Below are 27,921 nucleotides of genomic sequence, written 5' to 3' on the forward strand. Positions count from 1 at the left end.
AAAACTTGGAAGCATCAAGCATACTTGACGTCATACAAACTCAACGCAGACAAGAAGCATGAGTAACTTAAATTTTTAGCATGACTAATTTAAATATGAAGCATGGTTATTTAGAAGCAACAAAGTCAAGCAATCAACTTGAACAGCGTGGAAGCAGAAGCATTGACACAAATACATATATAAAGGAATACATGGATTTGATCTTCAAAAACGCAGAAAATATAAGACATTTAAGCCTTAGGAAATCGGAATTACCTTCTTCCTAATCGTGTAGTCAGTGAGGGATCGAGACATTGACTCGAACTGTCGAAGCAGCCTACGGCCCGATGCTTTGACTGGAGTGTAGCCTTGAAGGCTGGGCTGAGCCGCCTCCTACATCTCTTGTGTCGGCCACCGGCGGTCAGTAATCCTCGTCGACGATTCCCCGCGCGTGGTAGCCCGTAGACCCTAATGCTTGTCCGCGCAAGACCTGGACCCGATGGAGGCGCAAGATTTGGCCTGGATGGGAGGGCGCACCGGCGCAGTGCCGTTGGGGAGCCGAAGCGCACGAGGCGGGGCAACATGGTCGTGCGGCGGCGTGGGAGAGCAGGGTCGCGCAGCGGCCGGCAAACCTGAGAGGCGGCGGATCATTGGGAGCCGATCTGGACGAGGCTGGCGTGCGTAGTTAATGGGGAATCATCAAAGGTCCGATCATCAAATCCATTGTGGACTGTTTATTTTTTTGAGCTGCATTGTGGACTGTTTGATGGAGGCAAGATGTACGGCGTCCGATAGGTCCGATCAATTGTTTCCCATCGGCCTGCGATAGGTAGTATTTACCCTTTAATTTTCTGCTCTATATCATTCAACTGATTTTGGAGCGGTTTCTTTTTCTTCCTCCAATTCTTTAAGGCTCCGCATTAATGCTGAGAAGGCTAATTCTTCGTGAGAAAGAAAGAAGGGGGCGGAAGGGCCCACAAGGCAGAAACTGGGTGCACTAGAACTCAGACACAACGCAACTGCGGGTTCTCTCCTCCCCTTCTCCCTCCGCCGACGAAAATGTTGGCGGCTCGCCGTCACACGACCTCCGCACCACTCCTCCGCCGCCTCTCCGCCCAGTCCAAATCCAAGGCACAACCCCCTCCGCCACCGCTGACGCCGTATGATGAGGGCGTGGGGGCATGGGCCCGTCGCGCGGCCGCGCTCTCGCTGCTGGGGCTCACCGGCGCCGTCGCCGCCAGCGCCGTCGGAGACCTTTTCGTTTTCCTCTCCTGCTCCAGGTACAAACCCAAACCTACGCCTCCCATTTCTCGCCGTCCTCTACACTTTGTGTGTAACTTCCCTTGATCGGCAAGATAAACCTAAGATCACCACTTCCTGGGTGGATTTGTTTACCTGTTCTTTGTATTCACATGTTTGTATGTCTCCGCTGCGTGTAGTTCTTAATCTATATGTAGCACGTGGACGATGAGTCTGTTTCTGTTGAATTTGTAGGATGCGTGCTCCTGCTGCTAATGTTGATTTCTGCTCCTTGTGTACTCAATTTTTTTTTCCAGAAGAGATGTATCGCCAGGGATAACTCTTTTTGCTACTCTTGTTGTAGACAGGCAATGGAGAAGGCTACCCAGAACCAGCACATAGTGTCTGCGATGGGCGAGCCCATCACACGGGGTCCCTGGTACAGCGCTTCCATTGCCGTGAACCATGCGGGGCATTCCGTCTCCTGCACTCTCCCGGTGCTGGGGCCCCAAGGAGAGGGGCTTCTTAAGTTCAAGGCGGTTCGACTTGGAGGTGTGTGCCACAGACATCGCAATTGTGTTCTAGTCCTTACATTCCTTAATAAGCATAGATGTATAAGATATCTTACTCCCTCTGTTTTTGTATACAAGGCCGCAATCTCATTATTCAGATACCAAGAAAACAAAGCCTACTAATAAATAGCATAATTAATTGTTTTGAAAAAACCCTAATGTTCTAAGCTGATAAGTCATGTTGCATGTGGTGCTTGTTTCTCTATGGCTGCATGCAACGTCCACACTAATAAGGACCATGTTACGAGGTAGAAATCTAATCAATTCTTATTGGAAAGAGACAGTAGTGGCCTTGTACTATATATGGAAAATATAGTTTTGGTAGTGGCCTTGTACTATATATGGAAAATATAGTTTTGGTAGTGGCCTTGTATTGAAAGATGGAGGGAGTATTATGCTAAGAGTTATCACGATAAGTATTGAATCTACTTGTCAGTTAAGCACCATTTTCAAAGAATGAACAAACTAATCCTAATATCATAAATGGACAAAAGACATAATTGAAATTTGAAATATCTTTCTCATAGCAATCACCTATTTACATGAATTGTTAAAGATAACATTTTTTGTAGGTTGTAAACCTTAGAATTAAATAGTTGAATTCCAATATTTGCTTACAAATTGTCGCATGTAGTCCTATTGTGTACTAGTTTTCTTGTGAACATACCAATCACCAATCTGCGTTCCCTTGATTATGTTAAGATGAACACAGCTTGTAATACAATAAGGCCAAGGGGCCAGTATAAGTACAAGTACAGGTGAATGCCAAAAGGGCGGAAACGAAAAGCCAAGAGGCAGAAATACAAAGCCAGCAGGCAGCAAACGTAAAGCCAACAGGCAGCTATTAATACAGCACTAACACCCCCCTCAAACTCATGACGGATCCCGACACTGAGTTTGGAGAGGTAAAACCTGTGTTGAGCTCGAGTTTGTGCCTTTGTGAAGAAATCAGCCAGCTGAACCTCTGAAGGCACATACCGAAGAGCAACAATCTGGTTCTGCACCTGTGAACGCATATAGGAAGCATCAACCCCAATATGTTTGGTGAGCTCATGCTTCACAGGGTCTCGAGCAATGCTTATAGCACCTGTACCTTCTGATAGAAGAGGAGTGGGTGCTGAAATAGAAACACCAAAATCCTCAAGTAACCATCGTAGCCAAGTGACCTCGGCTGTCAATAAAGCCATAGCCCGCAACTCAGCCTCAACACTTGAACGGGAAACCGCGGTCTGCTTTTTAGTCTTCCATGCAATGAGAGAACCACCCAAAAAGACACAGTAGGCAGAAAGAGATCGGCGATCAGAGAGATCAGAGGCCCAAGTCGCATCAGAGTAAGTCTGGAGCTCTAAAGGACTAGAGCGTGGAAAGAAGAGACAGCGAGTGATGGTCCCACGAAGATAACGGAGAACACGAAGAAGGTGGCTATAGTGAAGTTGGGTGGGAGCAGAGACAAATTGACTTAGAATATGCACAGGATAGGAAATATCAGGACGAGTGACACCAAAATAGACAAAGACTCCCTACAAGATGCCTGTAGCACGTGGGGTCCGCAAGCGTGGCAACGACAAAACCATAGCGATCAGGAGGCTTAATAGTGCGCCGATCACGAAGATCATACAGAGAAGGAAGCAGCGAAGAAGATGGATCGTTAGAAGAACCGTCAAGTCGTGGACGCCGAGTGTAATAAAGAGGAAAAGATGGAACAATCGATGGTGGTGGTTGTGGTGGAGAAGCTGATGGTGGTGGCGGTGAAGAAGCCGGTGACGTCGGTGGAGAAGCCGGTGGTGTCGGTGGAGAAGCATGTGGGGCAGGAGGTGCATATGGTGGTGGTAGGTGTACTGTGGAGACAGGACTATCTGGAAAAGTCAGGAAAGAAATCGGCTCGGCGAAAGAGGTCGACGTAGAGCCATAAGACACATTAGAATAGAAAGGATGCGACTCATCAAGAGTCACATCCCGAGAAATGCGTATCCATCTGACCAACAGGATCCCAACATCGATACCCCTTATGCTCACTAGTGTAACCAAGGAGCACACACTGCGCTGATTGTGCTGTCAGCTTAGTGTGCTCACGTGGTGCCAACAAGACATAGCACACACAACCAAAAAGCCTAAGCTTAGAATAGTCTCCAGGCTCCCCATAAAGATGCTCAATTGGAATAACTCCCTGAAGGGCAGTGGAGGGTTGAAGATTAATAGATGAGCAGCTGTAGACACCGCTTCTGCCCAAAAATGTGGTGGAACAGCAGATACTATCATAAGCGCACGAGCAGTCTCAAGAAGATGACGATGCTTGTGGTCAGCCACACCGTTCTGAGCATGAGCACCGGGACAAGAAAATTGAGAGCGATTGCCCTGCTCAGCCAGAAAACCACGTAGATGGCCTGACAAATACTCTCCAGCAGAGTCGACACGAAAAACACGAATAGGGAGATCGTACTGGGTGAGGACCATGGTAGCAAACCTCTTATAAATGGAGAGAACCTCACTACGAGAAGACATAAAGTATATCCAAGTGTAGCGGGAATAATCATCTATAATATAATACCGATGGCCTCCTTTTGAAACAAAGGGGTCAGGACCCCAAACATCAGAATGAACAAGATCAAAAGGATGTTGTGACACAGACTCACTAGTGGGATATGGTAGTTGTATCTGCTTGCCAAGCTTACAACCCATACAATCTGAGGATACATCACCAATCACAGATCCTAAAAGACCACGACGAACTAAAGATGATAGACGCGACCCACATAGATGACCCAAATGGTGGTGCCACTGAGCAAACGATGACGTGGATGATGCAGCTGATGCAGCGGAGGTGGTGACGGAGAGACCGGCAGAGGCAGCGGAAGGAAGATGAAGCTAGTCAAGCTCCCAAAGGCACCGTGAATTACGGCGGCGGGGGCCAGTATCAACCAGAGTTCCCGTACGTCGATCCTGAACACAACAAGAGTCAGAATCTAGAATAACACGACAACCATGGTCAGTAAGCTGTCCAGCGGACATGAGCTGCATGGTTAGTTTTGGAACATAGGAGACATTAGGTACAGTAAAAGAGGATGCACAAAGAGTTCCTAGTCCTGTGACACAAAGGGGGGTGCCATCGGCAGTCTGAACAGGACTAAGTGATGTAAGACTGGTGGAATCAGAAATCATGTGAAAAGAAGCTCCGGAATCTAAAATCCATGGTGATATACCTGAAGGTGGAGGGGTAGGAGGTGGTGGTGTCTCAACACGGGAAGACTGAGCAGCAGAGCCAGCAGAACCTGTTGGTGCAGATGCGGTAAGGCGGCGAAGTAACATGAGAAGCTCCAGACCCCGCGAGACTATTCTGAGTAGAACTCGAAGAGGAGGAGCCTCGAGTGCCACTCTTACGACGAGCATTAGCCTTCTTCCTCTTCAAACAATCCTCAAAAAGGTGTCCCGTGCGATGACAGTATCCACATGGTCGTTGATTATCAGTAGATGTATGTACTGATGAAGAAGGCACAGCTCGAGCAGGTGGTGTATGAACCGCCAAAACTGATGAAGGATGTGGCAGCAAACCTGCACCACGAAGCCGAATCTCCTATGTGCGGACCGCAGCAAGAGCCTCCAAAAATGACACACGAGGGTGGCGAGCCAACAACCCAGATCTGGTCTGCTCATACTCAGCTCGAAGACGGGTCAAGAAGTCGTAGAGGCGGCAAAGCTCGAAGCTGGAGCGTTGACGCTCACAACACTGGCAGGTGCCACAAACATCTGGTCCCAAAGAGTCAAACTGATGCCACAGCTCAGATATCTGAGCATAGAACTCATCAACGTCGAGATCACCCTGCTTGAGTATATGTTCTTGACGCACAACCGCTAGGTACAAAGAGTCACCAGCAGTCTCATGAAGGGCACGAAGATGTGTCCACATCAGGTGAGCAGATGCCCGGCCAAGTAAATCAGCAGAAAACCGTGGCAGCATGCTCTCAACCAGTATAGCAGAGGCACGAGCATCCTCATCAACCCAGTGCTTGTAGACCTTAAATTGCGACTCATAAAACTCCTCTGCATCAGCAAATTTGTTGGCCGCTGTTTGCTGGGCAGACGCATCAGCATCTTGTGGGATGTGAGGCGGAACAGGGCGAATAGGACAAGGTGGACAAGGAATTTCGCCCGTCAAAAATTCCCAGACACGCTGGCCACACATGTGGAGGCGCATGCGCTGAACCCATTCCGGTAATTGAGACCATCAAAGAGCACACGGCAGCGAGGAACAGACACGCTATGACATAGCTCCTAGCACTCAAGCAAGGAGCCAACAAGATGAAACACGTAGGAGGGATCGGACAACTGCAGTCAGTCAGAAGGGCCACCTTGCAAACCTGATGCAACAGGTGACGAAGACCAGCCAGGGCGATGTCGATTGAGACCAGCTGGTGGCGGCCAGGGGATCGTCGGAGCGGCGACCAGTGGCGAATCTAGGATTTTACGGTGGGGCAACTAGATACAATCTTTTTTCGATACCACAAAAATAACCTACAATAGTATGGGTATAAAATTTGCTATAAGAACAACAGAATATATTTATAAGGTCTCACAAGCAGCATAGAATTAAATGGTTACATATAAATATCTGAAATATTTGTATAGTAATATTACATGAGTGCAATAATTAAAAAAAAAAATTCTTCCTCTTCTCGGGATAACGCTTTTTCATAGCCATGAAAGTCTCAATTATATCTTTTACCTTGGAAAAAATATCTCGCTCAATCAGCCAGATTGTACGACTACAATGAATCCATTTCTTGTATCATGAATCAATGTTCTAGTTTTGCGGTGCAATAAGAATAAGCTAATCAAATTTCCAACTTGAGACTTGATAATTGAGAGACGTAAGAGCATCCCCACTCGTTGGCGCTCCTCACGTCCAAATCCGGCGAAATTTTCGTCCGGATTGGAGGAAGATTTGGCCGGGGAGCGCCGAAGTTCCAGCCGTCCCCCCGGCAGGAAACCCCCAACCTCGACCATTTGACATATTTCAAACAAATTTAACTAAGTTCGGCGACCAAGAGTACGAAAATTGCTGAAACAAATTCGGCGATAATCAGCACAATGTTTAACAAGTGCTGAAATAAATGAAGCACACAATTTCACAATTTTTCAAACAAATTTAGACGGACTAGTTGGCGTCGGCGTTGGCGTTGCCTCGGAGCCTCCATATGTGCTCCACCGGATCATCTTGCAACGAATCGATGCATTGTAGAGTCTCGAATCTCCTGGCGCATAGCAATGAAGGCGGCCCATGATGGAGGCACTCGGTGATTAGGTCGTGCAAGAGGACCCTCTCTCTCATATGGTGCTTCTTGCTCAGCCGGAGGAACCGGATGCTTTCGCTCATTTTCAATAATCATATTGTGTAGGCACACACAGCAGTTCATCACCTCCCACATCCGATCTTTGGACCAAGTCATAGCGGGGAACCGGACGACAGACAAATCTCTCGCTGGAGGACACCAAATGCACGCTCGACGTCTTTTCGGCAAGCTTCTTGTTTCTTGACAAACTCGCAAAGTTTGGGGGTGCTAGGGTTCGAGATAGTCTTCACAAATGTTGCCCACTTTGGATAGATACCGTCCGCAAGGTAGTATCCTTTGTTGTAGTGCCGACCATTGATCACATAGTCCACCGGGGAGCATGACCCTCAACAAGCTTGGAAAAGACCGGGGAGCAGTTTAGGACGTTGATGTCATTGTTGGATCCAGGCATACCAAAGAAAGAGTGCCAAATCCAGAGATCATGGGTAGCCACCGCTTCAAGTATCACAAGTGCAGCCTTTTTTGTGACCCTTGTACATTTCCTTCCACGCAAACGGACAGCTTCTTCCATTGCCAATGCATGCGATCAATGCTTCCAAGCATCCCCGGAAAACCCCTAGCTTCATTTGTTGCAAGGATCCTCCGAGTGTCTTCGACAATGGGTGATCTCAAGTAATAGTCCCCGAACACCGCTATGACGGCCCCGTGAACCGGTAGAAACAATCAAGGGCGGTGGACTCCGCCATCCGAAGATAGTCATCCGCACTATCACCGGGAGCTCCATACGCCAAGCATCCTCATAGCCACCGTGCACTTCGCAGTGGACGAAAATCCAACCAAACCAAAGGCAATCCGCCTTGCATCCGAAGTAGGGATCAAAGTCTCGGATGGCATACACAATTTGCGTAAATAGCTTTCGCTCATCCTAAAACGACGCCGGAAAACACTCTCACCGTGCAATGGATTGTCGGCGAAGTAGTCGGCGTACAACATGCAGTAGCCCTCCATTCGCTGTCTCGGCTTGCACTTCCGGCGACTCGGTGCCGACCCACCACGTCGACCCGGCTGCCGCTCCGGCGTACATGCTTGCCAAGCAACCGAGGATCATCATGTGCTCGTCGTCTTGGGCGGCCGCCGCCATCTCTTCTTGCATAAGCTCGACGAACATCCGCTCCTCCTCTTCGTCCGAGTCCATGGCCGGCGAGGCAAATGGACGAACACCGACGGGCGTGGTCAAGGCAACCCGAGCCGCGAGCGACGAGGAGCAGGCCAAAGTCGGAAAACAGAGCCGGCGGAAGAGCAGCCGGATAGGCCGTCGTCGAAAGACGGCGGAATATAGGCAGGTGGGGAAGGAGGGACGGCGGAATCTGGGCAACAAGCCGGCGGGGTGGTGCCGGCGGCGAGAGAGATACGAGGGGTGGGGGAGATTTTGAGCGAGATCGGGCCCTTCCCCGCTTTTCACTCGTCCGGAGTCCCCGATAGGTCCCCGGGGGGCCGGGGATGGCGTGGGCTCGCCGGATGGATGAAGGGCCAAATCCGGACGAAAACGAGGAACCGGGGGCGCGACTGGGCCGAATTTCGCCGTCCGGATGGGAAAAACGTCGCTCGGGGCCTCGTCGGGGGACGAGTGGAGATGCTCTAAAGAGCAAGACCTGATTAGAGAATCACCAATCAAATACTTGCGTAAGCGGCCGGACGGCCGGCCGTGCGTATGCGCGCGAGGCGCGACTGTGGTGATCCCTTGCTCTCCTCTGCTCTCTGCTAATTTGCAGCACTGCATGCTCGCTCGCCGCTTCCGATTGTGTTCCCTTGCTTGATCCAATCAAAACACAAACTACCTGCGATCAGAAGTTTGGAACTGCATTATCGGGGCTAGGGCAGGTTTGGGGATTGCCAGAACGGCCGCCCCGATTATTGAGAGAAGATAGGAACAGATATGGACTATCAACGACTGTACGTGGTCTTTTACTTCTTGGGCTGCCTCTAGAGATGCTATTTTTTTTCTCAAATATATTTTATATAGTAGGGCTATTGGGCCAAATTCTTAGGGTGGTCCTAGCCCCACCCTTCAACCCTGTTGGACCCGCACATGGCGGCGACCCTGGCAGAAGAAAGGCCTGCGTTGAACTTAGGGGCACAGCCAGAGGAAAGTTGGTGGTGGGACTGCGTTAGAGTGGAGGACAAGATCGATCTCCATCATGCAGGAGGAGAGAAGTGATCGGAAAAAATCCTAGCTCGATACCATGTTAAGATGAACACAGCTTGTAATAGAATGAGGCCAAGGGGACAGTATAAGTACAAGTACAGGTGAATGCCAAAAGGGCAGAAAGGAAAAGCCAAGAGGCAGAAATAGAAAGCCAGCAGGCAGCAAACGTAAAGCCAACAGGCAGCTATTAATACAGCACTAACAGATTTTAGCTTTAAATCGAATTGGTTGGTTTGCCTCCTTTGGAAAAGAAAGTGAGAAGTCTTTAACTGATGCATGTTTTGTACATTTAACATTTGGACAGAGGATAACTGCTCAAATATTTATTTCACTTTCTTACTTTGTTTGTTAGATGTGGCAGGAATTGTTATTACGAGAGCTGAAGAAAGGACCTCTCAGTACACATTTTGGTAGACTTAGTCGATTGATTGTGGTCTATAAGCCACCCCTTACCTTAACAACGTCGATTCGCCCATTCACCTAATATCATTTATAGTAGTATAAACTCTGCAGGTTGATTAACTACCATTGTAGCTTGTAATGAATAGCATATAGGCTCTTTTCAAAAGGAGGGTGAAAACTATGTTTATAGCCAGGCTAATTGATTATGTAGTTTGGTTTATGATTAGGCTTATGTGGGCACAACCGCACAACTAAAATCCATAGTTTGTAACATGATGAAGTAGGGACAAGATCAAAACATCGACCTGAAAGCAAACTGTATGAAATGTGGCCACAAGTAAAAACTTTGGGTTGTACACGGTCTGAGAGGGAATTTGTCCATTCACACTTATCTATCAGTCAATCTCGTAGTGCTATGGATAGGGACTCAGGGGTGCCCGATACTCATGATCCAGCGGTTGTATCTTCACAATATTTAACAGTGCAAAAGAAAGATGAAAAACTTTCAAATATTTGTGATTTGAGAAATATGTTTGAATACTGTAACTGTTGTAGCCGTTGTCAGGTACGAAGGTTGTAGGGTGGGTTACTTGGTAGATGTGAGGGTCGTCGGTGTGTAGGTGCTAGTCCAACTGAGCAATACATTTGGCAAACTATTGTGATATCATGGTGCTAGTCCAACTAAATAAAATTTGAGACTGCAACAAGAATGAAAACTAGTATGACAACTTACTACATTATTGATCAAAATACTCACATATGAGCAGCACCTCAAGCTACAGAGCGAGGCAAGGCACATTCTTGGTGTTGTCCCTCGGAGATAAAATACCGCTCTCCTTTATGTAGCATTGCATCTTTGTGGACCATGCCATTGATGCCATATCATTGATGTGGCGTATGTGTTTCATGGTATGACGTCATGCCTAGTTGAAATAACTGGACACCGCTGGTCCGACCGGAATAAACCAGAACCAGCACCTGGTATGTTATGGCAGATGGACTGGACAAGGAAGTGAACCGGGAAAAAATCCAGTTGAACCGCCAGTTTTGCTCGAAACCGTAACAAACCGGAAGGTGGTCTTAGCGCTGATAGAAATATCTGATAGTCTGCAGCGTTGAAATTAAATGCTGGATGAGGGATACGAAACGCGGTCGTGTGGCTCAACTGGTGACTTTGTCCCCAACGCACTACCCGTCTTATCACAACTACTTTGTAAGTTTGTTGTTCATAGGAAGTTAGCCTAGTTGACTACTTAATTTCTCTATGACACTACTAAATATAATTCTATTTCTTTATTACAGTCCACCTATTAAACCGAATGAACCAGCAGCCGGACCAGTGAACCAGTGGACTGACAGCCTGACCTGTTCATTCACTGGTGTCTTTAAAACTATGCGTCATGTGCGTGCTTAGTCTTGCGAATAGCTTTGACTTCTGTTGGTATGTGACTATCGTGGATGGATTACTATAGAGTAGTTCAGTTACCATATAAGTATATCTCATCTTTGCTTGAGTATCATCGCCATCAGTAATTTTAGCACAACAGATCACAGGATAAATTGCTTGGTGTTGATAGCTTTCATTTGGAAAGTTGGACATGATAATTCTGGATGAATGGTAATTAATCAATGTTTAACTGTCAAAATCAAATATATACCTAGTGTCAAAAAAATAATTGAATATATACTGAGTGTCAAAAAAATAATTGAATATATACCATCTATATTTGTGCGTATTACCAACTTGTATTAACACTGTCTTGAAAGTTTTGTTAGAATTATAAATATATAGCTAAAATGGCAATATCTACACCAGTATCACATCAGTTTGTGATATGACTTGAGTCATTGATTCGAGGTTGTATATTTTGTCTGACAACTTGACAGTTATAATAGAATTTGCCTGCTCTGTGATCTCACTTGCAATTTCTGTCATGTTATAATAGAATAGCTGACATGAGTAACTTAGTATTATGCATTTAATTCCTTGTTTTGTCACTATTGATTTACATCGAGTTATGGCTCATTTTTATATGTTGAATCCCATTGCTGGAATTGTATAAGTTGATTATTTGATTCTTCTAGACAACATAATATTTCCAATGTTATTCTGTCCCTGCCAGGTCTAGTCATGACTTTAGTTAAGCTTGTGAGTTTGCAGGAGTACCCTTTATGTTATTTTGTACTAGAGTGGATGCGGTTGGATTGGATTGACTATTTTATTTGGGTTCCAGCTTGTCAATTTGTGAGCAAGTTCTTACAAAGCTGGTTCAAACCCATGGATATCTTTTTTGTGGACAACCTAAACAGTGCTAGAAAATAACAAAGAAAAATAGAACAATAGATTTAGTATGAAGAGAGCTTTGCGATAATTTCGTTTTATAGACCAAAGATTCAAGTGAGCGGGACTTGTGCAGTGCTAGAAAATAACAAGAAAAATTGAAAAATAGATTTAGTATGAAGAGAGATTTGGGGTAATTTCGTTATATGAACCAGTGGTTCAAGTGAACTGGACTTGGGCTCATAGTACCCCATAGCTTTGTTTGGATGGGCAAGATTGCAGTGGAATCTAGCAGGTTAGTTTTTTTTTCCAAGAAAATGCAGAAAGCCTTTGTGTTTCATTTTATTGAAAAGAGAGAGAGTTTTACAAGCCTCCTAGAAGGTAAGGAAGCAAGAAATACAACTCAGTGAACGCCCCAGGTCTGCGGCAGAAGCATCTCAGACAGGGGGCGCCGGCTCTAGCCCAAAGCGCAGATTCATCTTTGATACGCGAGACGACTGCGTCGACAGAAGGTTGGGTGCCCTCGAAGACGCAGCCATTCCGCTGTTTCCAGATCATCCAGGGTGTCAGAAGTATGATGGAGGACAGGCCCTTGCGCATTGGTTTCGGCATCACAGGTTTGGCATCACAGGTTTGGCGCCGTGCCACCATTCAATCAGCAAGTTTTGTCGCTCCGGTGGTTGGCAGGGCACACGGAGCGTAGAACTTCATGCCGGACCTGGCGTGACAAGGGACAAGCCGTCAGCAGGTGCGGCATGGTTTCCAACTCCTGATCACAGAGGAGACACTGTGGGTGGTGTAGAATCCTCTGCGTTGTAATCGTACCGGTGATCTGGGTGTTCAAACGGCCTGAGCAGGTTAGTTTTGGATCCTGTTTGTACACGGGATTGTACTAGGCCTATTAGTAGACCTCATCCGTGGATATTTAGTTTAGTCTCGCTTGTTTTTAGACTGTTGCATTCGGCCTGAACTGTCAAGGGCATTGATTTGTTAGAGCTATGGCTACCTACTAGCTCTCACCCAGGACTCTCTCTCTCTCTTTATGAGCTTCACACTCACAGCTCTCTGTTTTGAGGTGCTTCACACACGTACACACAAGGCTTCTACCAGTAGGAAGCTTTAATAGATGTCTCACTGATACAAGCTTGATTACATGGGAGGGGTGGTACCCCTATTTATACTTATACATGACCCTTTAGATTGCTGCCATGTGGCACAATCCAAACCCTACACCATCTTTCTAGAATACTCTACAAGCTCTAGATATTTCATACTACTAAATATCTCACTCTAGAACATTCCAAATTCTAGATTTCTGTCTATATACCTTGGATACTTCATGACTAAGCTAGCTCCTCCTACTAGCCAACTACATTGACAAGATTACTCCTAACAATCTCTCCCGTAATCTTGTCTTATCAACTATATCCTTAACCCAAATCACCTGGACCATGCACTTCATCTTGTGACGGCCTCGCACTGCCTCACGTCAAGCAACGACGTCACACCCTGCTTGTCAGCCTCACACTGACTCCATATAAGATGGCATCACACCACCGATTCGGTTTCACACCGACCTTCCATGTGCCCGTGGCATCACACCACTCTCGTCCTCACACCGACTCTTTCACTTGGCAATGGCATCACACCACCGTCATTGGCTTCACACCAACTGTTCTAGTGACAACAACATTACACCGTAGTGGTTGACCTCACACCAACGCACTCTACGACGATGGTATCACACCACCGCCTGTGCACACTCTCCAACAGGATCACACTGTTGGGCCACTTTCACCACCCCTCTCACAGGAGTGCTGGCTCATCGTCGTCACTCAGAGCCTTCGCAAAGAATGCTTTGTTTTTCTTTTCTGGGCACTCATAGGCATAATGTCCAAAATTAGGACAGTTGTAGCACTTCACCTCAGACTTATCACAAGCACGTCCACAGCCACGGCCTCGACATCCACCAAGCCCTCATCCTCGCGATGAGTTCTCAGCCTCGTGTCTTGCCTTCCATTCTGAACGGGTCAGCAGCAAGTGCTCCTCATCAACATCACCAGTTCCTCGTAGGCGCTCCTCGTGTGCTTTCAGTCACCCAATGGCCTCTTCCATTGTCATGGTCTTGAGATCACCAAATTGTTCGATGGTTGAAACAGTCTGGAGAAACTTGTTGGGGACAGCGTGGAGGAACTTCTTGACAGCATAAGTCTCCTCAAACTCCTCACCAAGTGCTCGGACCTGGTTGACGATGGTTGTCAACCGGGAGGCGAAGTTATCAATTGCTTCTGACTCCTTAATGCGCAGCCTCGAACTCTGTCTTGAGGGTTTGTACCTTGGCATCCTTCACACGCTCAGCACCCATGTGTATAATCTTGAGGGCCTCCCAAGTCTCCTTTGCTGTCTCTTTTCCATACACAAAGAAGAGCATGTCCTCTGGTATCCCTTGGTAAATGGCAGCCAACGCCATTTGATCCTTACTCTCCTCGGGGGCACCTTCGGATCTTTTGGCTCGACAACATCCCAAATTCTTTGGGCACGCATGTACACCTTCATCTTGATGGACCATGCCAAGTAGTTGCTCTTTGTGAGCATAGGGTACCGAATGGAAACAATCTCTCCATCCTTCTCCATATCTCACTCTAGCTAACACAACCTTGGCTCTGATACCAATTGTTGGAGCTATGCTATCTACTAGCTCTCACCCAGGACTCTCTCTCTTTATGAGCTTCACACTCACAGCTGTTTTGAGGTGCTTCACACACACACATACACACAGGGCTTCTGCTAGTAGGAAGCTTTATTAGATGTCTCATTGATACAAGCCTGATTACATGGGAGGGGTGATATCCCTATTTATACTTGTACATGACCCTTTAGGTTGTTGCCATGTGGCGCAATCCAAACCCTACACCATATTTTCTAGAATACTCTACAACCTCTAGATATTTCATACTACTAAATATCTCACTCTAGAACATTCCTAATTCTAGATTCTGTCTACATGGATATTTCATGACTAAGCTAGCTCCTTCTACTAGCCAACTACATTGACAAAATTACTCCTAACATGATTGACTTCCAATTATCGCTACAAGCCTACAACCTACAAGAGAGAAACTTTCCAGAAGTAGGACTAGCATTTTTCTTTCATTATGATAAGTTTGTATGGTTTTATTTATGGGAATTCCACTACACAACGGCTAGATCTGCGGTGGATAGATGAAGGGCGCACCATTGGTTTTTAGGTACAAAATAGATATGCATTATTTCAGTGTTGAACTCTAAGATAACCCTAAATCAAGCATACCATGCTAGATTAATATTTCTAGGCAGGTTACTAAATAAAGACACTCATGATACTATAATAAAGACAACTGCATAATGGGTGAATAAGCTAAGGAAAAAGGATTGGTTGGCAAAGTTTGCACTTGGGTCTTGCTTGGCCTTTAGCTTTAGATTTTAGCTGCATTGGGTCCGTTTGGATTGGTATTGCAATAGCTGTTTTAGAAGATTTTTTTATTATATCCTATTCTTCTAGTGATATTAATTTCAGTAATGAATAGCTGTTTTCTTTTGAAGAAAAAGCCATAACAGGAATATTTACGGGTTGGCAAATATTTGTTAGTGAAGTTAATTTTACTTTCGAAATAAATTAATTTGATTCCACACTTCCCTAGCAGACGTCCAAGACTACTTGACTAGGACCATTTTATTATTGCAGCACTGTCCAGATTGACCTCTATGGTTGTTGATAAAGAATGTTGATACCTCTTTCTGTTTTATGCTTGAATTTTTTTTGGGACATCATGTGGATTCAGAAGCACCAGTGAATAACTAAAATAAGTTTTTATTAGGGACTGATGCGCGCATTGAGTGATTGTGGATATTGATTTGACAGGACAACCTAATTCTTATATTGTCTTGCATCTTTTTCTTGCAGATGAATCTTGGTTTTCGTTTCTTAAGCACAGTGACTGGGAGATACTCATAATGGATGCGATCCTTGATGTTCCTACTAAAGATGGGAAGCATCAAACAATAAGGGTGACAGTTCCCGACAACAAAGCAGCTCCACCACCAGCTGACTGCAGGGCATGCAAGTCACAGCCAACGCCAACGCCAATGCCACCTCCATCTCAAGAGAAGTGAACTTCATGTGGAGACTTTCTTCGGTCTGGAGTCTGAACATAGCTTGCATGCGGTGATTATTTTTCTGTTACTCATCCCTGGTAGAACACATTGGACCAAGTAGGCAGGAGGCTCTTTTTTTTCTGAGAGGACAGGAAACTCTTTTCTGGTGTGCTGGCGAATGATATAACATATAATAGGTTAGACGAATGTTCACTAGGGAGGTCATATCTCTCAGAAACTAGATTTGCATTAGGATTGGAAGCAAGGAAAAGCTCATATTCTTTTGGGTGTGCATATGTCTCAGTCGACTGAGATTTTGTTAAGTCTCAGTCACCTCAGAAAAGTGTAACTGCAGTTCAAAAAAATGTGCAACTCGGATCAGTTGCACTTTTCTAGTAGAAAAGTGCAATTGCACTTTTTTAACAGAAAAGTGCAACTCAAGTGCATTTTTGTGGGTGACTGAGATTTAAGAAATTCTCAGTTGACTAAGACATAGCAAAACCGTATTCTTTTGGTGGTTCATTATTCATGAAAACTACAGATAAAAGCGAGTTAACTATCCTATGTTCTCGCTGGTTGCAGTGTTGCAATACGGCTGTCAGTAGTACATGCTGATACTGCTGTAGTTGTTTCATATTGTTATTTGGTAATGGACAGTTTCAGTGTTAAAAAGGAAATCTATGAGCACGTTTGGTTAATAGCAGCTTTGCCAATTTGTTTGGTGTGTTACACGTCTGCCATGTATTGTCAAAGTTGTCGCGACTAAGCTTTTTGTTGCTTGTCACGGTTTAGCAACAAGTTTGGCTACTCATTAAACACACATGTATTGTTTTTTGTTCTTCAAGGGCGTGTTTGATTGCTAACAAAACCTTTTACGTATCCCGTGGACCAAAATTCGGCCGTTTAGAAGAGTCGCATCAAAATTTTGCACAACACGATGTTTAAAGCAGGCCAAAAGTTAGCCCGGGAGGAATGACCGATTTGGTCGTTTGCTTTGCATGCGTTGGGAAGCGCGGGATACGTCGGGAAATGAACGTATAGCTTAACTCCCCACTACATTCCCTTCACCGCCCAACCGGCAATGTCACCCCCCTCGGTTTCTCCATGGCCGTCGCTTCTCCTCCTCCCACTTCGCCCAACGACCTCCCTACCATCAGGCAAATGTTTGCCCAGGAAGTGCGGGCGGCACGCCAACTCGACAAGCTAGCGGATGGCGGAGCCACCAACCTCCCAGCCGCACTGAAGAGCCTGCCCCCGGTGTGCTCGATGCGACGCGCGACGAGGGCGGCCGACGTGGTCGCCGCCTCAGAGATCACAGATCTGACCGGAGGATCGTCATCGGCAACGGTCCCCGGTCCCGATAGCGTGGCGGCAGGCAAGGTACCTGCGTTTGCATGCCCTACCCTCCCTGATTTGGAGGGGGGGGGGGTTCACCCCCTCTAGCGGCCGCCTCCAACACTGGTGACTCTTCTTTCCTGACTCCAGTGGTCCGTTCCAGGTCTTGGAGCGTTCCTCCGCCCACAGGAGCACCCAATTTCTCCATGGCAAGTCCCCCATCGCCTAGATTTTGGTAGAGATTAGGGTTTGGTACCGGTGGCAACCGCCGTTGATTTAGCTCTCTCCGGTGAGTGGCCGGAGGTTGTTAGGGCTATAATGCACTCGCTTGTAGGTGTGGCTTTTAGATTTCCCCTTAGGGCTGTAATGCATGCGCTGGTACATGTGGCTTCTAGATTTCCCAAATTGGGGAGTGCACGTCGGTGTGTCAAATGATTGCACTCCCCAAATTGGATAATTGGGACATAATTAGCAAGAGAAGGGTATGATCAAGATCATGCTATTGTCTTGCCAGAAAGATCGAGAAGATCAAGCGGGGTGGGATTCATTTGGATGAAGCCAGAGGCCACTTCGGGCGCCCATCGACACTCGCTCGTCAACTGGAGCTTGATTTGTTGGCTAAGGATTTGGGTGGTCTGGGTGTTCTTTACGTCTCCAAATTCGGGAGGGCCATGCATTTGAGATGGCCACGGTATGCTTGGACAGATCCAGAGAGGCCTTGGAATGGGATGCCCTTCCCATGCAATATGATAGACATGGAGTTGTTCCGAGCCTCCGCGGATATCACGATCGGTGACGGGGATAAATGGCTCTTTGGCGTGATAGATAGATGTCAGGAGGTGCCATCAAGTTTCAGTCGCGGAGCTATTAAAATCACAACATGAAAATCCAGGATGGTGCAAAAGGGATTTCAAGATAACAACTGGATTTGGGATCTTAGCTGGCTCACCACACATACTCAACTCATACAGTTCTTCACCCTATGGTCGTCCACCCAGGAGGTTTACTTAGTGCGAAGCCTGACTACATCACCTGGAGGTGGATGAAGAGTGGGTGTTATTCGATGGCATCAGCCTATCGCTGTCAATTTGTTGGCACATGTGCACCATTCAAGACGGCCAAGTTCTGGAGTGCCAACGAAAGCCCAAAATGTCGTTTCTATGCTTGGCACGTCCTTCATGGAAAGATCCTCACCGCGGACAACTTGGCACTTCGAGGTTCGCCTAATGACCCGATTTGCAAACTATACAAAATAAATCTAGAACCAGTGCGACACTTGATGTTGGGGTGCAACTAATCAGCGATGATCAAGGAGAAGATCTTCTCGGTGGTTGCTATCATCAGGGTTGCTGCTCCTCCTTTGGAGCGATGCATCAATTCTTGGTGGGATGACATGATCGTTGGGCTGCCAAAGGATGAGAGAAGAGAAGCCATCTATGTTTGCTACCCTATGAACAAGTTTTTTTAGCAGTTTGGCATCCTCTGTCACCCTGGTATATTGTTCTCTAGCTCCGCTAGTGGTGATGGTGATGGTTAAGGAGGAGATCGATCCGCGGGCATATGCCCATAGTCAGGAACCATGAGATGTCCATGTAGCCTCATAGGCTTGCTTTCTTACTTTTGCCAAAAAACCTTTGCACATGACAATCTATTATATCTAATCGTGTACAAGAACAATTGCTTTAACCCTAAAAAATGCCACCGAAAGACACATTTGACACTGACAACACTGTGTCGCTAAGGTGCAACCTCACCGTACATGACACCGTTGAAATACAAATTCTTGTTTCCGGTTACCGGGCCATGTGAGTTTGAAAAAGTGTTGTATTAACCTCTCAAAAAAGGTACCATAGAACCATTGTTATATATAGAAATTGCGAGTGGATGAAAACCTTGACGAGACACAAATGATGTAAAGACATGATATAACTATGTATCATTTTCGAAAGTGTAATAGGTTTTTTAGGAAATTCCCAAAAGCTTAGGTGTATCTCAGTACTTACATTTTAGCCTACAGTTATAGGATTACTCCCAAACTCCCACGGACATCGATAATTGTGCACATTAGTTGCTCTGGGAGGGTACTCATCTTTTGTAGTCCACCCTGAAGTGGTGGTACATACTCTCATGGTCGTCTACACATTTTTTTGATCCCAAATCTAGCAGGCCCACACATAATTGTAAATAGCGATTATGACACCTTAAATGCTCGCTCCACACCTTTTCTAGTAGTTGCTTGCATATATAGTTGTATAGTACACTTTTTTACCTCCGTTAGTACACTTTCTTACCTCGGTGAGGCTAGTTACTGACGTCACAAATGTTACTTATTTAGGATAGATTCCATATGCAAGAAAATATCCCATTTTGTACCATGATCATTAACTTCAAACGTGACAAGAGGTTTCACTCCACATGCTAACCTGCAAAAGTGATGCAAGCAGTAAACACATTAATATCATTGCAAGAACCAGACATCTCAAAGTAATTCATAGTTTCATGTCCGCAATAGCTTCAAGGATAATGGTAGGATCATGGACATGCATGGTGAATTTCCCATGCCATGTCGCATGCAGTTCTTCCACCTCCAAATGCATACACTATGGATGCAAACATCCACCCGGAAGCCCCTAACTTTTGCGAGAGTACTTCGCTAAGTCTTAGGTGCAGGTGTGGGAGTCTCGACACACATTGCTTGTAATGGATGATGTTAATATTGTAACCAAATTCCACCTTCTATAGAACTAAGGTATGCAATTGAATACTCTAGAAGAAAACATGAGGTACTCCCATATGTGATCATTCTTTTTTTAAGGATTCCATATGTGATCATTCTTTTTTTTAAGGATCCCATATGTGATCATTCGTAACGATGCTATGACCTTTTGATAGCACAATGGCCAAGAGTTACAACATCATCCTCGCCACCTTGAGGTACAGATCATGGGCCTTGACAAGAGTTGCAATACGTATGAATAATTTAGGAGACATCCTAAACGACGTTGTTCAATAGATGCACCAAGTTAGGATTGAAGTAGTCTGACATGATTTGGAGGTGGCCTTCATGCCTTCCTCGATTAATTATCCGAAGACCAACCACAGAGTCACCATGTTTGTTTTTCTATCTGGCTCCATATCAAGCAACATGAAAACTGCAATCTCCCCTTCTTCATCCCATTCCTCAACCAATGATGAATCATCAAAAAATATAGCCAAAGGAAATTAATCTGCCCAATTTACATTCACGTAGCACCATCAACACAATTGCACACACAAAACATATCAGTTGGAAAAAGGAAAAAACAATTTTACCTTTGCGAAATTTCATCGAACGCGTTCAAGGCTCCAAGCTCAACTCTGGCTGCCACTTGTGTAGTTAGTAGCAGGGGTGGCGATGGAGCTTTGGAAGAGCGTGGACAAGGTGACCTACATCGCGGCACAACCGGTTGAGGTCGTGACCACCTCGCATGGGCTTGCGACGGACGCACATCAACTCGCGATGTCATGCTCCATTATGGGGGTTGCCGGAGGTGGCTAGGACGAGTGAGAGAGGTGCCTGGGCTAGCTGGGTCATTGGAGTCAGCTGGACGATCTCCAGACAAGTTGTTAAAGACTATCTACGGGGCCGAAGAGAGGGAAGTTTCTAACTTCTAGGGGAGGATGTCAACAAATTGCTACAGTTATATCTAGATTTGTTTGATTTTGATATATTTTTTGATTTTCGTGCTAGAAAAAAATGTTTTGACCATGAGTTCTGGCATTCCTCTCTAGAAGGGAGAGGTTTAGGAGATATAAAAGGGACTAGGGTCTCTAATCTTTGATTCGTTTTGTGAAAGCATCCTTGTCTACCTAGGTATATCTACACACTGTTACAAAGTAGATCCTAAAGAGCACAAATTGCAGGGTCTAATTAAAAATAATTCGCCTAAGAAATTGGAGAAAGAAGGTTCCTTCCTTTCCTTTCCTCTCATCTCCCTCTTCATCTCGTGAGTCAAGTTCCACTCCGACCGCCGTGACCTAGAGACGGCGCCGTAGCTTACCGTCCCCGCCGACGCCACACCCCCAAACACTCCGCCGCCTCTCACGCGCGTCGCTGCTCCCGTTCTACCTCCATCCCGTCCCTGCTGTCTCGCAATCTTGGGCAGTTATTTTGGAGGTATGGCCTTTTGGCTATCCAGCGATTACTTAATCCTACCAAATTAACTTCTGCAAAATTTGGGTGAGCACCATCCAGATCGGCCCCTGGATCTGAGTGGTTTCATGTCCTCCGTGGCTCGGAATCACATCTCGTTTGGGACAAGGTTGGGGATTTTGTTAGCATGAAAAGGAATTAAAGTGTTGGGTTTTCTCTGTTATAAGGTTAGGGTCCACGGAGATCGTATTATTTCTCTTGGATCGTCTCCATGCTTACTGAAAATAATAAAAGAAGGAACCTGTTGTGTACTCATTGGTGGACGTTAAACGCACACAAAAAAGGACTTCAGAAGCCTTTTTGTTTAGAACTTTAAGAAAAATTGTGTTTCTGCTATTCGGAATAGGAGTCAAACAAAGCTAAACTTTTGTAACATGTAACCATGGATGACGACACTTTTCCTTGTGCGATGAAAATGCAGGATCGGGCGGCCGCGCTGAAGTCTAAACTGTGCACTTTCAGGAGGAATTGTTACCATTTCAGATTGCCTGTCCGTGTTTCCGCAAATGTTTTGGTGAAATTTGGACATTGTGCTCGTCTAGTAGCTTTGGGGGTATAGAATTATATTGCCTGTTGTGTTCTCAAAGGTTGAGGCAGCTCCTGATTGCAAAGAACCGGCCAGTTGCTGACTTCCCCGGGCGTTTCCATTCAGGTGCGTTAATCTAATACCACGAGATGTTTGGCTATTCTATGTTCAAACTTACGGTCTATGCATGGGTTGGAGTTTATCCACCTGTAGCTGTTGTACTTGGTTTGACGCTGTTTAATCAAAGAAAAGCTGACAATTCAGCAACATCAATGTGCCGGCCGGAAAATTAGCCTGTAGGAGAGTGAAGAAAATCTTAGCAGCTTGTGTCCAGGCTAAAGGGGTGTCATGTTTGTCACACTTGTCCAAGCAATTTCCAATCATGATGCTCAAATGACTTTGCTGAGATAGCTACACTCCCCCGGCCACAAAATTTCATTAGCACTAGTACATCGATGTTCGATCATTAGTTCCTACTATATTATATATTAATACTGCCTGGTTTTGAGTGGTAAATTCTTTTTTCCTTGTTAATCTATTGGATGGGAGGGTATGAATCAGCAGCTACTCCATGTGAGAACTTTAAAATGAATGGGTCTTACCGTTTATGTGTGTATGCAACTGCGTTTGGTTGAATTTAGTAATGCGATGAGCACAGCTTGTGTCATAATTAGTGCTATTTTGAACTGAGAATACATCATAGGCCTCAACTAGCATGTTCCCGTGAATGCAGAAAATCATACCGTGCTTGTGTAGCTCTGGAGACAGTTTTACGTTAACATCTTGCAGTAATACGATGTACTTAGAGGAATACAATGTAATGTACTTCGATCTTAATCATGTTATTTGTGGTTACTGGTAATTCAGCTCTTGATCTTCATCAACAAGGACACATTTATTTATTTTTTTTTTCGAGAAAACGCAATGACATTGCGTTTCTTTTCATTGCATAGAAGAAGAGTACAAGCCTCCTAAGAGGGTTAGTGCAGAATTAAAGATACAGGGATTAGTGTACGTCCCAGGTGGTTGGGATGATGTCTCTAAGACCGGCTGCTCCGTCTTTCGCCCAAAGTGCCGCCTCACTCCTAATCCTATCTAGAGTTACAGAGACAGAGGGCCGCTCGTTGTCGAAGGTGCAGGCGTTCCTCTGTTTCCAGATCATCCATGCTGTTAGAAGCGTGGCGGAGGCCAGACCTTTGCGCATGGGTTTTGGCGTGGCAAGCTTGGCTGTGAGCCACCAATCGTTGAGTGTTGGCTCTCCATCAGGTGGCCGGCATATCAGCCGTAGCCAGGACAGTGTCTCATGCCACACTTGCCTTGAGAAAGGGCATGTGATGAGTAGGTGATGCATTGTCTCCGGCTCTTGATCACACAGGGTGCACCGGGGGGTGTGTTGGAGGCCTCGGCGTTGCAAACGGTCGGCCGTCCAACATCTATTCTTGTTGGCCAGCCATAGGAAGAATTTGACCCGTGGGGGCGCCCAGCTTTTCCAAATTAGTTTCCAAGCGTTGCAAGTGGTCGATCCCTGAAAGGAGGCGAGGTAGCAGGAGCGTGCCGAATATGCGCCGCTAGGGCTCCACTTCCAGAGCAGCTGATCGGGCGTGTCTGTTAGGGTAATTAGTTGCAGTTGGCGCCAGATTTGGAGGTATTGCCCAATCTCGTGCACGCCGAGGACCCCATGAATGTCGCGTGCCCATTTGTTGTCTAGCATGGCATCAGCAACCGTTCTGGTCTTCCTCCGCCTCTTGGGGATGCAGGCATGCAGCTGCGGGGCAAGCTCGCTGATGGAGCGGCCATTGAGCCATCTGTCATCCCAGAATTTAGCCGTACGCCCATCGCCTAGGACCATGCGTGTGGATGCGAAGAACAGGGCTTGCTCGTGGGCAGTAGGCTGGAGGTCGAGTCCGTTCCAGGCGCGGCTCTCGTCTGTCTTGCTGAACCATAACCGTCGCAGGCGTAGCGCTAGCCCCATTCTCTCCAAGTCTTGGATGCCCAGCCCGCCATTGGACGGCAGACGGTGCGCCAGTTTACATGGCAGTTGCCCCCGTTTGCGGCGGCGCGCCCTTCCCAGAGAAAGCCGCGCTCAATTTTTTCCAGCAGCTTGAGGACTTTTTTTGGCGGGGCCAACACCATGAGCTGATGAACAGGGATGGCGCTCAAGACGGATTTGACCAGGGCGAGTCGGCCAGCCTTGTTCATCAATCTGGACTTCCAGGTGGGCAGCATGCTGGTGGCCTTCTCGACAAGCGGTTGCAGCTGCGCGGTGGTGGGGCGCCTGATGGTGAGCGGTATTCCTAGGTATGTCAATGGCAGCTCTGCGATTTGGCAACCAGAGTGTTTCGTTGATTCGCGATGCATCTTCAGGCTCACAGTGTAGCAATGTGGCTGAGCTCTTGTTGTAGTTTACTTGTAGCCCAGAAGCTCTGCCGAATAGGTGCAAAATGCTCTTGACAGCGTTCAGGTCGCTCTGTGATGGGTGGCAAAAAAGGACCACATCATCAGCGTATAGGGAGACCTCTGGGACAGGTCTCCGTTGGTGCAATTGTTGTAAGACGCCCAGCTCCATTGCACGCTTGATGAGGCGGCCAAGGGCGTCAACCGCAAGGACAAACAATTGCGGCGACAAGGGGTCCCCTTGGCGCAGCCCGCGTCGGTGCCAAATTGGAGGGCCGGGGTCGCCATTGATCATGAAGGACACATTTATTTAAGCAGGTAGTGGTAGATATAGGCTTTGTTTGACGTGAATAGTAGATAGCAGTTACTTTCTTAGTATATATATATGATACAGGTCTGTTGAGAAAGGTTGCATTGGTGTGGGTGAGTGTAGCACTGTAGTTATGTGAACATGTTTGTCGGTAATAGAGTTGGTTGAAGATCCACATTAGAGAATGCTTACATTGCTTTGTGAACTGTAGTTTGGGTGCTAGCTCTTTTCATTTTCAAACAATCCCTTTACGCCATTGGTAATCATATTGCATTTACTGATGCAAAGTAAAATAAACCATAGCACTATGTTACTGCAGCCAAGTAAAATGCTGTATAGTTCATATTATCTTGATTGCTTATTCTTGTATTGAACATGCATATCTTTAAGAACTTTCTGTTGATATCAGACAGATAATTTACTAAAGTACTACTGTTTCCTTTCCTTTTTAAGAGCATATGATGAGTTACTAAAACGACGACAAATAAGCACAATACCATGCTTCCAGTTACATTTTTTTTAATATTATCACATAAGTAGTTTGTGTTTCCATTCCATCGAATTGGGACACATATTTGATTGAATCATCTGATAATACAGTCTTGGACATAGCAAGGGGCTAGGATGGTGCCAAATCATCTAGTCTCTTGTATTAGTCTCATGAATTCTGGTTATAGTTGATTTCACAGCTCTGGTTGGTTGGAGTTTATATGATTGCTGTTGATTTAAGATAAGAAATCAATCCGATAGTTGTCAGATATTTGGCACCGTGCAAACAAGTTCTTTTGATTGAAATCTTATTTGATCATTTTGATCATAAGTTTTATTGATACCTTGGGTTTTGCATTGAATGAACCTGAAAGTTGCTAGTTTATGTATATATATGGATGACACTGTTGAAGTTGGTTAACATAAACTATATATTTTTCTGCTTTGCCTGCCTTTTGGACATCAGCATTTTCATATGCTTATATATATGTCTCAAATAGTCTAGACTTGGTGAGGATTTTTTTTTTGAGGGAAAGACTGGCTGAGGATTTAGTTACTAATATATAAGTTGCAATGTTAACTTAACTTATTATGTACTTCCAATTGGTCCCAGACAGTTTGTTCAAGATGCCAAATGCAGAGAACAAGTTGTTCAGGATGACAAGTGCAGATGCCAATATTGCTGCGCTGCACAAGGAATGGGATGATGCTCGGTGTCCAATTTGCATGGACCATCCCCACAACGCCGTTCTCTTGTTGTGCAGTTGTCATGACAAAGGATGCAGATCCTACATATGTGATACGAGCTATAGACACTCAAATTGCCTAGACAGGTACAGGAAAATGAAAGTGAACCACATGGACAGTTCATCACAGCCAAGCTCTTCCTTGCCCAGAGATACGAGTAACCAAACTGTTGAGCAGAGATCTCGTTTTGGTCTCAACAGAGAAAGCTCCAGACTGTTAATAGATGTACCCGAATTCCGTGAAGATCTAGGTCATCAACATGTCATTCACAGCTCTGCGGTCATATCAGGACAACATGAAGCAACTAACCATAATCAGGAACCAAATTTAACACTGGAAGCTCATCATGGAGAAGGAAGTGAGCCAGCGGAGTCAGCTGAGGCATCCAGCTTCAACCAATTGATATGCCCATTGTGTAGGGGTGCTGTCAAGTGCTGGGAGATCATCAAAGATGCCAGACAGTATTTGGATGAGAAGCCAAGAGCTTGCTCGAGGGAAGGATGTGCATTTTCTGGTACCTATGGCGCTCTACGTAGACATGCCAGGAGGGTCCACCCCAAAACAAGGCCTGCTGATGTGGACCCATCAAGACGCCGTGCGTGGCACCGCCTGGAGAACCAGCGGGAGTATGGTGACATACTGAGCGCAATTGGGTCAGCTATGCCTGGGGCTGCTGTGTTTGGAGATTATGCTATTGAAGGTGGTGATATGTTGTTACATGACCGTGAAGGCAGTGGGCCAAGTGAACGAAGTGGTTCTTTGTTGACAACACTTTTACTATTCCACATGATGAGCAGTAGTCCTGTGAGATCAGGAGATGAGTTAAGAGTCGCATCAAGGGGCCTGAGAAGGCAGAGGCGACGCTATCTGTGGGGAGAAAACTTATTAGGTATCCCTTACGATGATGATGAGGAGGATAACCTAGATGAAGAGGTTCAGAGGCCAAGGAGTCGCCGAAGGTTCAGAAGATCAAGGTCGGAGGAGCGGCACTGATGAATGGCAAACGGTGGTAATTACATTCTTCACCTGTTGTGAAGTTCTTTACCCTTGAATTAACGATGACTCCTTGCGTGATCTTTTCCATGCCAGCAAAGTTTGAATGGTTAAACCCTCATTTCTATTCACAAGGCCTCCTATAGTGATGTCATCAGAAATCGTGACCCTTGGGACTTGCTGGAACGCGTGCTTGCTATCTTAACTGGAGCTGCTCATGATACATGTCGCATTAATTTGCTCGGCGTGTTATATATCTCTTTTGCTGTATAGAGTGTTGGGAGCTACAGTTTTCTGAATTCATGCATGTACTGTTTGCAATTTGATGTCGTTGTTCAGTTGAAGCAGGAAGGAATCACATTTCCCCCTGATGGTTATGTCTATGTTGGTTATATTCTGTCTGTTCAAGATTATCAGGCGATTTTGTTCCTGTCTCAAATCTTCAGAATGCATGCTGATTCCGTGTGTGTGTGTTCTTTCTGTTAGAGGACAAGACTTTTAAAAGATGGTACTCAACTCTTCCTGTTACTTTGTTTGATATTCAGAAAATGGATGCGTGCATATCGGCCTCAGCACGACGTTACTGGTCATGTAGTATCTTTGAATTTTATATTCTGATTTATTATTTTCGATAAAGGATGATTTATTGCTTGAAAGGTCTAAGTATTACATAACTAGGATGCACACCGTCCAGTAAAAAGTACAGAAAAAGGCGCGACATAAGAAATCAACAAGAAACTGTATGGAAATCTAAGGTGGTGGAGGACCAATCCTTACATAACGGTAAATAACCTGCATAAGAGAATGATTTTTATCGTTAATTTTTTTGTCATT

At 45.8% G+C, this 27,921-nt stretch overlaps 2 protein-coding genes across 4 annotated transcripts; both read left to right on the top strand.

The window, feature by feature from the left end:
* Positions 1–964: 964 nt before the first annotated feature.
* LOC124652778 lies at positions 965–16,657 on the top strand. Its single transcript, XM_047191820.1, has 3 exons — positions 965–1,259; positions 1,583–1,770; positions 15,911–16,657. Exons 1-3 carry the CDS (start codon positions 1,039–1,041, stop codon positions 16,117–16,119), a joined length of 618 nt encoding a protein of 205 aa, XP_047047776.1. The 5' UTR covers positions 965–1,038; the 3' UTR covers positions 16,120–16,657.
* Positions 16,658–21,369: 4,712 nt separating this feature from the next.
* On the top strand, positions 21,370–27,458 carry LOC124652003. 3 transcript variants are annotated; one of them, XM_047191025.1, is made up of 4 exons: positions 21,370–21,592; positions 22,050–22,280; positions 25,961–27,103; positions 27,184–27,458. In XM_047191025.1, exon 3 carries the CDS (start codon positions 25,975–25,977, stop codon positions 27,085–27,087), a length of 1,113 nt encoding a protein of 370 aa, XP_047046981.1. In that variant the 5' UTR covers positions 21,370–21,592; positions 22,050–22,280; positions 25,961–25,974; the 3' UTR covers positions 27,088–27,103; positions 27,184–27,458. The 3 variants fall into 3 exon arrangements, with proteins under 3 accessions (XP_047046981.1, XP_047046979.1, XP_047046980.1); XM_047191023.1 differs by having other exon boundaries at positions 21,371–21,592; positions 25,961–27,458; XM_047191024.1 differs by having other exon boundaries at positions 21,371–21,592; positions 25,965–27,458.
* The last annotated feature ends 463 nt before the right edge of the window (positions 27,459–27,921 follow it).

The sequence above is a fragment of the Lolium rigidum genome, chromosome 5 (genome assembly GCF_022539505.1).
Source record: "Lolium rigidum isolate FL_2022 chromosome 5, APGP_CSIRO_Lrig_0.1, whole genome shotgun sequence".
Classification (NCBI taxonomy): domain Eukaryota; kingdom Viridiplantae; phylum Streptophyta; class Magnoliopsida; order Poales; family Poaceae; genus Lolium; species Lolium rigidum.

Bases quoted from the DNA above. Each gene is read 5' to 3' on its own strand.
- LOC124652778 (XM_047191820.1), top strand. From the start codon at position 1,039: ATGTTGGCGGCTCGCCGTCACACGACCTCCGCACCACTCCTCCGCCGC. The intron at 1,260-1,582 runs GTACAAACCCAA...CTCTTGTTGTAG, and splicing joins GTTTTCCTCTCCTGCTCCAG to ACAGGCAATGGAGAAGGCTA. The intron at 1,771-15,910 runs GTGTGTGCCACA...TTTTTCTTGCAG, and splicing joins CAAGGCGGTTCGACTTGGAG to ATGAATCTTGGTTTTCGTTT.
- LOC124652003 (XM_047191025.1), top strand. From the start codon at position 25,975: ATGCCAAATGCAGAGAACAAGTTGTTCAGGATGACAAGTGCAGATGCC.